At 45.7% G+C, this 12,336-nt stretch overlaps 1 protein-coding gene across 1 annotated transcript in view; it reads left to right on the top strand.

Annotated features, from left to right (window-relative positions):
- The window catches only part of LOC126188350 (titin homolog), a 1,721,077-nt gene that overhangs the window by 487,920 nt on the left and 1,220,821 nt on the right, over positions 1 to 12,336 (top strand). The window contains exon 15 of the mRNA XM_049929949.1: positions 9,533 to 9,989. Within this exon, the coding sequence (XP_049785906.1) occupies positions 9,533 to 9,989 (457 nt within the window). The remainder of the gene's footprint in view (positions 1 to 9,532; positions 9,990 to 12,336) is intronic.

Genomic DNA, 12,336 nt, shown 5'->3' with positions numbered 1-12,336 from the left:
ATACGACCACAATTTCCCAACCGGAAATCACAGGCAGTGAGATCAAGTGATCGAGCCAGCCAGCATTTGGAAACGATTGGGTGATAATTCGATCGTTTCCAAATGCGTTTCGGGGAAGCAGTTGAATTTCACGAACGATGTGCGTTGGGGCCCCTTCTTGCACGAAAACTGTTGACTTCAATGCGTCTCTGTCCTGTAGGATGGGTATGACACGCTGGCGAAGCATATCGCAGTAAAGCTGGCCAGTTACACCAGATGTCTTTGGTCCTTCAGCGCCAACCTGTTCAAAAAAGAGTGGGTCAATCATGAACGTAGCCGTGAAGCCACGTTCACCACACAAAGGAACTTTATGCACAGTGACTGGAGGTGAAGATCCGCACACTCAGCAATTCTGTGTGTTCACCTCACCCGTCAGAGAAAAATAAGCTTTGTCTGTCCTGGGCTAGCCCTCGCCAATTTCAGTCCTTGCGAGAAAGTGGAGAGCGAAATTAAAACATCGTTGTGCATCTTGAGGTTTCGGCAGCGCAAAGACTGTTCCATTAAGTTTCGGGTGTACAGCCGCCAGAAATCTCCTTCTTCTTCTAATATTTCGGCTGTATAACGTTCAGCCATCTTCAGAGTGAGCCGCAAGACTGCCGCTCCAGTTTTTTTTTTTTTTCTTCATTGAATTTCAGTTCCCCCCGAAGGGGGGCGGGCTGGCAGCAGCTTAGTATGCCGCTCTTCAGCCTACATACTTTGTGAGAAATATCAAGAGAATAAATAATAAAAAAAGGCGATAAAATCGGTGACTTAAAGAGTAACATGGCGAAAAGAAATCGTGGAACTTAAAGAACAGAGGGATGATGATGCTAATAAAATACATACGAAGCAGACAGGTAAATCAATAGACAGTCAATTAAAAAAACACGGCGACAGTCTGGATTCTGTTCGCAAAAGACATAAAATTCACACCTAGCGACAGCATGGGTTCTGTTCGCAACACGAGAAAGACAAACAACACTGAATAGTCACTGGAACACTGCACTAAAAAGTTGGCAAATGTGACATACCACAGTCGAGAGCAGGTGGGGGGAAACTGGACAGAAGATGGGAAAACAAAAAAGGGGGAAAGGAGAGTAAAAGCGAAGGGTGAAACCGGGAAAGGAGCTGATGGAGGATGAGGACCCAGAAGAGGGGTGGAGGGCAGACGCGACAGGGAGTGGGGTAGGCAGAGGAGTAGAATACAAAAGGACTTGGGGGGGAGAAGGGAGGTAGGGAGAGGTTGAGTGGGGAGAAAACAGGACAGAAGGGGAGGAAGAGGGAGCCCAGGGAAAGGACAGAGGAAAGGAGGGGGAGTGAGGAACAGAGTTGATAGGAAGGATAAATGGAGGGAGAGAGGGCATCGTCCGGGAGGGGGAGTTGATGGAAGCCACCTTGGGAAAGGAGATGTAGGGTGTAGAGATGGAGGGTAGGGGGGACACAACGGTGAAGACGTGGCAGGGGGCGGGGATGGGAGAGGAGAGGAGCAACCAGGGGGTGAGGGGGTTCAAGACGGCGGGAGGTGTAGAGGATGCGGATATGTTCGAGGAATAGGAGCAGATGGGGGAAAGAAATGAGATCATAGAGGATCTGCGTGGGGGACGGGAGGCGTATACGGAAGGCGAGGCGGAGTGCATGACGCTCAAGGATCTGGAGGGACTTATAGAATTTGGGGGGGGGGGGGGGGCAGATATCCAGGCAGGACTGGCATAACAGAGGATGGGACGGATGCCGCTCCAGTGCTCGCTTCGTCCCTTTATACTCGTGTACCGCGCGACTGCGCATGCGGCCACAGATGCAAATGCACCAGAGACGTTGGTCGGCGGCAGAGACGTGCATAATGCGCGAGTTGTATCTATGACTCCGCAGTTGATCTTTGTTGGCATATCGATATATTATAGTGAGCTGCACTGTGACGACGCCTTTGTGAGTTTATTACAGCAAGTGCCGGATTCTATGATTTATCAAGATTGAAACCACTATCTCTATTAATTAAATTCGTCGTCAAGCGAATTTCAATCGCCTCCTTCACTATCGAGTCCCAAAAAGATGATGTAGTTGCCAAAATTTCGACGTTGTCATACAACATACTGTGACCATTATCAATACAGTGCTCTGCCTCTGCCGACTTATTTGGTTGTAAAAGTCGTGTGTATCTCCGGTGTTCTGTACATCTTTCTTGGACAGTACGAGTTGTGTGTCCGATGTAAGAAAGGCCACATTCACATGGAATTTTGAAAACTCCAGATTTTCGGAGCAGCAAATGATCTTTCACGGAGCCCACGAGTGCAGCTGTCTTGGGTGGAGGACGAAAATTCACTTTTACTTTGTGTCTGCCAAGGATGCGTCCTATTTTTGATGAGAGGTTACCCACATACGGCAGGAAGGCCATCGATTTAAAGGTTTCTTCATCTTCTTCTGCTTTCTTTATGGCCTCTTTCGGTTTCAGTTTTAGTGCCCTCTGTATTTGTTGCGGAGAGTACCCATTGTCTTCAAACACTCTTTGTAAGTGGGAAAGTTCATCTTGCAGACTGCTTTTGTCAGAAAACAACAGTTGTACGTCTTGTGGTGCAAGCTGTTGTGCGATATGGATCTTGTACGGATCTTGCACGGATACCATTTGCCGGCCGCGGTGGCTACAGTCTGAAACCGCGCGACATCTACGGTCGCAGGTTAGGATCCTGTTCGGGCATGAATGTGTGTGATGTGCTTAGGTTAGTTAGGTTCAAGTAGTTTTAGGGGACTGATGACCTCAGATGTTAAGTCCTATAGTGGTCGGAGCCACTTGATCGGATACCATTCGAGAGTGGTTCGAAGCACCTTCCGTATAGTGGAACACGGGATGTTCAACTGTCGTGACACAGCACGCGCACTGCCTGACGATCGGTAATTCGTGCAGCGTTGTCTGGCGTAGCGACAGCTGTTCGTCAACCAACTGTGGTACAGCTGGTCGCCGCCCTCTTCCCGGAGCGACGCCCAGTCCTCCAGTTGATTCCAACTTGTTCATCATACTCCGCAGAGCAGGTGAAGAAAGAGGACTCTTCGGTAATCCTTTCAGCCGGCGATATGCTCGAATTGCAGCTGCACCATTACTGTTGTTTTTATAACTGAGCTTAACCAGTAGCGCCCTGCTCCTTTTGTCCAATCTCCTGTTGACACGTCGACAAGTGCACTGCGGCCGGTCAGTTGTGTGAGACTGTGGATCACGATGAATGATCAGGGCACCTGGTGGCCATGGTTGGAACTGCACGGTGGCGCTGTGACGCATGGAAATCATGCACTCCATAATCTGGACATTAATTCTACCAATTTTGGTACTCGTACGGTAATCACTTTCCGTGTTATAACGTGTTAAATAGGGAGAGTTTGATTATAACCACCCACTTCATTGAAACACGACTGCTGCTTATCATCACACACTGATACTTCTGGGAGTTACTTCTAAATTTTATTTATGAATTCTTTCGTTACTCCTTGGTAGAACAATTTCATACTTAAAGTTGAATAACAAATACACTGTTTTTGTTCTGCTGATTTTTGTTTATTTCTAATTAATTTTCGCCTTATTAGGCCATCTTCAGGAAACAACTGAATAGCGTGTGGAAAGGACGCTGGTTCTTAGGTGTTACATAGAGTGTTGTTTATCAAACTTGCTTCTTAATGCTGAAATTACACTTTACGCGATGGACAATGTAAAGCACAATAAATAATTAAACTACATAACACTACAGGTTAAGGGACCTTTTTCCTGAGATACTACTTTTTATTTATGCTGTGTAGACACATGTCTTTTTTTTACATTGTTAACTAAACTCAAGGCAACGGACAGTATTATACGCTTAACTACATTATTACAGGATATATCGTATACATATATAATATAACGTAGGATATATCGAATAGCAGCCCCGAATTTGTGAAGGCATTTGCGTTAGTGAACAGCTGACTATTGTTGTTGCTTGGTCTGATGAGGTGACGGCTAAACGGAATGGAACCATCAGTCACCATAGCCGTGTGTACTGCGCAAGAGACAATTCCCATGTTACGGGAGAACGAGCTTTTAATCTTCCTGCGTTATCAGTGTGATGTGGTATGTCTATCAGAGGACTTGTAGGGCCATTCCTTTTTTAAGGCATCATGACAGGTGGAAATAATCTTACCACGTTGCAGGGACGAACTTTACCAGCTGTTCACAAACTGTACTAGCGGAAACATTTGAAAGGTGGATAGGCTCAGGAAGAAGTGTTTAATTTGCTCCCAATCTAACACCATTATCTTTCTGGCTGTGGGGAAATGTGAAGGACACAGTCTATGCCACAAAGCCGCGTGCACTGGGTGACATTACAGGGACGATTCTGGCTATCTTTGAATCCGTTTGAATGGCAGTCATAACACATGTGTGTCGATTGGATCCGGTGCGTTGCGGACGCTGTATTGCTAAGGATAGAGGAAATTTTGATCATCTTCAGCAGGTAAACATAACAAGTAATGTTGTGACCATGTACGTGACTTCAAAATTCATAGTTTTATTAATATTTTTGTTCGATGTATTAAAGTTCGAACAGTGTAAACCACTCTGTGAGGCACCCTATATACGTACATTAGGAGGAAAACAGCTGCTCTCAGAAAGAAGCCACTGCTCCACCTGTTACATCACGCAACTACTTCTTTTCTCTAATAATGGAAATAAGCTTATGAAGTCCATCATCAGCCGTCTACATAACGCAAAAATATCTGTTTAGTACAAACATTACAGATATGTAGAATTTGCATTCTTGAGTCCAAATATTTTTCTGATAAAGTGGGGTACCCTTTCACTGTTTGAATATCTGGGGTTTCAATTTTCTGCCTATGGTCGACCACCTACCTGCTACAGGCATTTGGATCAATATATAGCTCTCAATTCTGAACCTCAGGTAGGGACGTGGTCTACATGGAAAGCATTTTGTGCGTCTAGTACTGTCGTTGTGAATTCGTCGATTCATCAGAAATATTCATCATGAATAGCATCAGGGGGTAAGTGTATTGGCCGGCCGGAGTGGCCGAGCGGTTAAAGGCGCTACAGTCTGGAACCGCACGACCGCTACGGTCGCAGGTTCGAATCATGCCTCGGGCATGGATGTGTGTGATGTCCTTAGGTTAGTTAGGTTTAAGTAGTTCTAAGTTCTAGGGGACTTATGACCACAGCAGTTGAGTCCCATAGTGCTCAGAGCCATTTGGACCATTTTTTTTGGTAAATGTATTGGCATGTAAGTGTAAGAATATCTACGTTCCTAAAGCGATTTCTGAAAGACATTCCATTATACCTCCGCCTCAACCGCAGATATCTACTACGAAGTTGCTCTCTAATCATAATAAAAAAATAAGAGGATCAAAAATAATAAAAGCAGTGATCAGGTATGGTTAAAAAACAAACAAAAAATTGTTCGTTGCTTACACAGATATGTTTGGTTCAACAGCCATTTGCAATGTATTTGGGACGAGTGTAAAGATAGAGGTAGACAGGTTGTAACTTAAACAACATTTCAGTAGTCATTTTAACTGCACTGTCTTAACATTGAAACTTAGTTGTTTTAGCCATCTCACTTTACTCTTGTATTTATACGCTAATGAGCCAAAACATTATGACCACGTGCTTAATGGATTGTCTGTCCGTCTTTGGAACGAAATACATCACTGATTCTGCGTAACAGGGAGCCGAAGATTTGTTGGTATGGTTGTGGTGATATGTGGCGTTAAATATCTACGGACCGCTCATGTAATTCGCGTAAATAACCGGCAGCTTATTTGCGTACGCGGTGATGGCCCCAGATAGCGACCCAGACTGGTTCGATAGGCGAATTTAGTCGCCAAGGGCCGGCCGCGGTGGTCTAGCGGTTCTAGGCGCTCAGTCTGGAGCCGCGCGACTGCTACGGTCGCAGGTTCGAATCCTGCTTCGGGCATGGATGTGTGTGATATCCTTAGGTTAGTTAGGTTTAAGTAGTTGTAAGTTCTAGGGGACTGATGACCAAAGATGTTAAGTCCCGTAGTGCTCAGAGCCATTTGAACCATTTAGCCGGCGAGGCATCAACGTGAGTTCATTATAATGCTCCTCAAACCACTGCAGCACTGTTCTGGCTCGGAGACACAGACAACTGTACTGCTGAAATATGACATCGCCTTCTGGAAAGAAATCAAGCATGAAGGGATCCATGTGGTGTGCAGCTGTCAGCGTGTCTTCGATTACTACCACAGGTCCCGTGCAAGCGCTGGAAAGAAACTCGTTCACAGGCTCTGCGTAACAGTATCCTGCCGTTTGCCAAAGTCGCTTATCTCAATGGATTTCCCATTTGTAGCTCGCATCTTCCCTACGATGGTCCCGCATCCGTGTCTCCTCTACTTACGTAGTATTATTATTGCGTCACGTGCTCGCAGCACCAGCAGGCGGCATCCAACGCCGACCGCTGTGGCCGAGCGGTACTAGGCGCTTCAGTCCGGAACCGCGCTGCTGGTACAGTCGCAGGTTCGAATCCTGCCTCGGGCATGGATGTGCGTGATGTCCTTAGGTTAGTTTGGTTTAGGTAGTTCTAAGTCTAGGGGATTGATGACCTCAGATGTTAAGTCCCATAGTGCTCAGAGACATTTGAACCATTTGAATGCATCCAACGTCGCGGCGAGCAGCTGTCATAATATTCTGGCTTATTAGTGTAGGTTGTGGCACAGATTACAGACGCACATGTTTAACTTGACGATGATTTATATCAGAATATTTTAACGATCTGAAGATGGCGATGAGCCGAAACCGGTCATAAAGTGTAAAGAAATCTATGTGATCAAGACGTACTTGTGAAAATGAAAGTGCTACAGACGACTGATGTTGTCACAAGTTCTTACGTTACCTATTATTATAAGATAACAATAATTCTTTAACTTTTCAGACGGAAAGGGATTTTTTGGGGCTACTTCTTTGTCCTGTTAGTCTGCACAGTGGGAAGGCCTTTAATTAGAGGCTGATCTCTTATTAATTTATTTGTCGTGGATTGGAACAAAGCATTAACAGATTATAGTGTATGTCAGTGCTTTTTTAGAAAAATGAATGTATTTTTACTTGTTTAGCAAATAATGTAGTTAGTGATGAGTATGTACATATTCGAAAATAATAATTAGGATGTATTTCGTTTACTTAAGTCGCAAAAAGAAGACTAATGTACTTGCATGGTATTTCAATTTGCGACAAGTTATAAAGTTTAGATCATTATGTCTCTATGAATTTCTTGTTGGTCAGAATTATACTGTGGACTGTACAAGAGGATTATAATTAATGTTACAAGGTGACAATTACTGAACTACGTGAAATAAAATCGTCATACTTCTGAACAGTTTGCGTTAGGACTGCACGGTTGGCCAAGATGATGATGATGATTATTAGTGTTTTAGGGCGCACAACAGCGAGGTTATCAGCGCCCGTTCCCAAAAGTTCAATTCAGAGCCGAATTGTGAGAGAATGGGTATTGTTCAAATTGCGAGATTGGACACAGCACATCGAATCAGGGAGACAAAACTAAAAATAAAATAGCAGTACAAACAGGTAAAAATAATTAACGGTGGCTGAGTGCCCACTTACAAATAATGGGTGACCAAACCACGGGACAGCACATTAAGACTTCAATCCCAATATTTTGGGAAGAAGGCCAGACATCACACAAAAACGTAAAACTCTAGCGACACTTGCCTCATTATTAGTTAAAATAGAGGGCAGGTCTGGTGGTAAATTTAAATCTTCCCTCAAACCTACATATAAAACACACTCAGTTAAAATATGTCGTATCGACAGCTGTGTCCCACATGTCTGACACGTTGGTGGCTCCTCACGACGTAACAGAAAACCGGGCATGATGGGAGATAGTATGCGCATGCTTAGTATGGTTTAACGACGAAGTCCACTTTCATTTGGAAGGTTTGTTAAGAAGCAAAAGTCGCCCATTTTGGGGGCTGAGAATCCGCATTTCGAGATCGAGGCCGCGGGAGGCGCGGTAGCCGAGCGGTCTTAGGCGCCTTGTCATGGTCCGTGCGGCTCCCGCCGTCGGAGGTTCCAGTCCTCCCTGGGGAATGGGTGTGGGGTGTGTGTGTTGTCCATAGCTTAAGTTAGATAAAGTAGTGTGTAGGCTTAGAGACCGATGACCTAAGTAGTTTGGTCCCATAAGACCTTAGTAGAAATTTCCAAATTTTTTCGAGATCAAGAAGTCTCTTCACCATCAGCGAGTGGCTCTGTCGTGCGCAATGTCCAGTCACGGAATAATCGGTGCGGTATTTCTTGATGGGACAGTGACTACCGAACGGTACGTGAAGGTTTTGGAAGATGATTTCATCCCCATTATCAAATTCACCCAGATTTCGACAAGATGTGGTACATGCAAGACAGAGCTCGACCTCATGGAAGCAGGAAAGTGTCTGATGTCCTGGAGGAGCACTCTGGGGACCGTATTCTGGCTCTAGGGTACCCAGAGGCTATTGGCATCGGCCTCGATTGGCCACCATATTCTCCGGGTCTGAACACATGCGACTCTTTTCTGTGGTACTATATTAAAGAAAAGGTGTACTGTAATAATCCCAAAGTCGTTGGTGACCTGCAAATAGCCGTTCAAGAGGTCATCGACAGCATCGATGTTCCAACACTTCAGCGAGGAGCCCGCATCTCGTGGTCGTGCGATAGCGTTCTCACTTTCCACGCCCGGGTTCCCGGGTTGGATTCCCGGCGGGGTCAGGGATTTTCTCTGCCTCGTGATGGCTGGGTGTTGTGTGATGTCCTTAGGTTAGTTAGGTTTAAGTAGTTCTAAGTTCTAGGGAACTGATGACCATAGATGTTAAGTCCCATAGTGCTCAGAGCCAGCCACTTCAGCGAGGATTGCAGAATTTCGCTATTCGTCTGCGCCACATCATCACCAATGATGACAGGCATATCGAACATGTCATAACCTATATCCGAATATCTGAAGTGACGTTTATATGTTGAATAAAGTGTGTGAACGCCGTAGTTTGTAGCTAATTTACGTTGTTTTTTTTAAGACAGTTTAATAATTGTCACCCTGCCTGTTCAAAAGAACTTGAAAGTTAGGGTATTAGGAACAGCAGGCACAATGTAGCAGTAAGTATCAGCAACACGATTGCTAGAGGCGGCGCGTATCCTCCAGACTTTTTTTTGTGGGGGGGGGGAGGCGGGGGGGGGGCGGGGGGGGGGGATGGTGTGGACTAATCTGTTGCCGATGTACTTATAACAAAAGTCCAACCAATATATTTTTTTTCCTGATTAGAAAGTCTGAGTTATGAACAAGAGATTAATGTTGCTGTGACAGCCTTTGCAATCATTCTCAGTTCTTTTCAGTAGCTGGTCATTTACCTCGCTCTTGTCATAATCACCATGTTTTTCTATGAAACTGTACTGTTACATGTGGGATTTTGAGTTTATAACGTGTGTTGTTACGAAATTTTCCACAACGTGTGGCACCACCTCAGAGCGATCTGTGTCGGCCGGCAGGGCGAACAAGCAGCAGTCGAGCGCCGACAACACGTTCCACAGCCTGTCGGACGACACGCGCTACGACTCGCCCGCCAGCGGCGGCGTGTCGCCCCCGGCGGCAGCCGCGGGCAAGCCGGCGGTGGACGTGGCCGCGGCGGCGGCTGCGGCGGCTGCTGGGGAGGCGGGGGCGGCTGCTGGGGAGGCGGCGCCGGCCACGCCCACCGAGGAGCGCGCCACCCAGGCGGGTGTGGTGCGGCCCAAGCGGCGCTCCGTCGAGAGCGGCCAGGGCGAGTCCTTCGAGAACCTGTCGTCCGCCAGCGAGGCGTCGGTGGCGCGGCCCGGCCAGATCCTGCGCAAGGGCACCCTGCGCAAGCGCAGCCGCTCCATCGACACCGCCGCCTCCGCCGAGGTGCGCGCCGCAAATCACCCCTGGTCTTTAACAGAAAGACAAAAAGAATGCACACAGACATACGAGGTGTGGCTAGAAAAAAACCGGACTAGTACTGGTGAAACAATAAAACGAATGCAATAAGGCTGAAAGTCGCGTGGCCTGTCACGTGACTCTCGCTCCGCCTACTGCTCGAGTTTCATCTGCCTCCTGCACTCAGTCTGCCCGTGGCGTCTGTTTTAAGTAGTTGACGGTTTGTCTGTGCGTCGGAAAATGTTGAGTGTACAGAAAGAACAGCGTGTTAACATCAAATTTTGTTTCAAACTAGGAAAATGTGCAAGTGAAACGTTTGTAATGTTACAAGTGTACGGCGATGATTTTTTATCGCGAACACAAGTGTTTGAGTGGTTTAAACGATTTAAAGATGGCCGCGAAGACACCAGTGATGACACTCGCACTGGCAGACCATTGTCAGCAAAACCTGATGCAAACATTGAAAGAATCGTTAAACTTGTTCGACAAGATCGCCGTTTAACAATCAGAGCAGAGCAGCGATCTTGCCGAACAAGTTTACCGATTTTTTCAATGTTTGCATCAGTTTTTGCTGACAATCGTCTGCCAGTGCGAGTGTCATCACTGGTGTCTTCGCGGCCACCTTTAAATCGTTTAAACCACTCAAACACTTGTGTTCGCGATAAAAAATCATCGCCGTACACTTGTAACATTACAAACGTTTCACTTGCAGATTTTCCTAGTTTGAAACAAAATTTGATGTTAACACGCTGTTCTTTCTGTACACTCAACATTTTCCGACGCACAGACAAAACGTCAACTACTTAAAACAGACGCCACGGGCAGACTGAGTGCAGGAGGCAGATGAAACTCGAGCAGTAGGCGGAGCGAGAGTCACGTGACAGGCCACGCGACTTTCAGCCTTATTGCATTCGTTTTATTGTTTCACCAGTACTAGTCCGGTTTTTTTCTAGCCACACCTCGTACAAACACATTCTTCCCATAACCTATATTCAACAGTACCTTCATTGGCGCTAAACTAGGTATTGTGTTATAGACCAGTTTCGTAGATGTAACACACTACCAGCTACATTCGAGCCGGCCGCGGTGGCCGAGCGGCTCTAGGCGCTTCAGTCCGGAACCACGTGGCTGCTACGGTCGCACGTTCGAATCCTGCCTCGCGCATGGATGTGTGTGATGTCCTTAGCTTAGTTAGGTTTAAGTACTTCTAAGTCTAGGGAACTGATGACCTCACATGTTAAGTCCCATAGTGCTTAGAGCCATTTGAAGCTACATTGGACCGAGACATAATTATTGATACACTAAGAAAAAGAAGTGTAGCAGGTCAATAAAAGGGATTACTAATTAATAAATGTAGGTTGGAAAATGCGGAGGAGAGTGAAAGAAAAGTGCAATAGAAAAGTCACTGCCCTGTTGGACAATATCGAGACTATTCAGATATCCAGAGCTTATGATAATTGTAAATATACTACACTCTACCAGAATACAACTTTCAGTTTGTGATTCACTAGAGGAGAAATCCAGCTCCGTCAAGGCATTTATTTATAGCTGAGCGTTCACGTCCCATCCACGTAGCGTCTGCCCTTGTGCTTAATGTTTGTGGCGTCGTATCTCTAGCACTAACTCTCCTACAATGATATAATTTTGTAGGTAAATTCAGAGGCATATGTGGACACTGTGTACAAAACGTGTTGCGAATGAAGTTTGAAGCAGGGAAGCAATAAATTTAAACGTCATGCACATGGGGCAGTTCCTCACGTACCTCACAGTTCATGACGCCGTAACTGCTGAACACTGTCTCGTACAACGATATAATTTTGCACTTACATTCAGTGCTACATGTGCCGGCTATCTGTAAAATTTGTCGACGATACAGTTAGTAGTAAATAAGTAATAAATGTCAGGCTTCATGCGGTGCTTTTACTGGAAGAACAGCGGAAAAGTAGTGAACGATGAACATTTCCCCTTTCATCATCTTGTAAGGGTTTTCAGCAAGAAAAAGTTTAGTAAAGGTTTAAAATTATCTGTAAAGTTAGATGCAAGTCGCTAAGTCTATCATTGTCAAATACTGGATTAATACAGTATGGGAATAACAAGCATCGTGGGTTACGCTTCTTCTTCACCCGCACCCCTTTGATAAATAGGTGGTTGTTACCCCAACAGCGACTATTGCCTGACTGTAAGATGTATGTGCACCAAGTCTGACTGAAACCGCTCCACTGGATTACGAGGAGATGTGGAAAACACACACACATACAAACGCACACACACACACACACACACACATACACACACACACACACGCGCACACACACACACACACACACACACACACACACACACATCCATTTTTATAATACATGTGGATACGTGTCAGACTGTGGAGGTATGTAGATTACCA

This window comes from Schistocerca cancellata, chromosome 5 (genome assembly GCF_023864275.1).
Source record: "Schistocerca cancellata isolate TAMUIC-IGC-003103 chromosome 5, iqSchCanc2.1, whole genome shotgun sequence".
In the NCBI taxonomy this organism is placed as follows: Eukaryota; Metazoa; Arthropoda; class Insecta; order Orthoptera; family Acrididae; genus Schistocerca; species Schistocerca cancellata.
The sequence above is the reverse complement of the archived record's forward strand: the minus strand, read 5'-3'. Positions and strand labels throughout refer to the sequence as shown.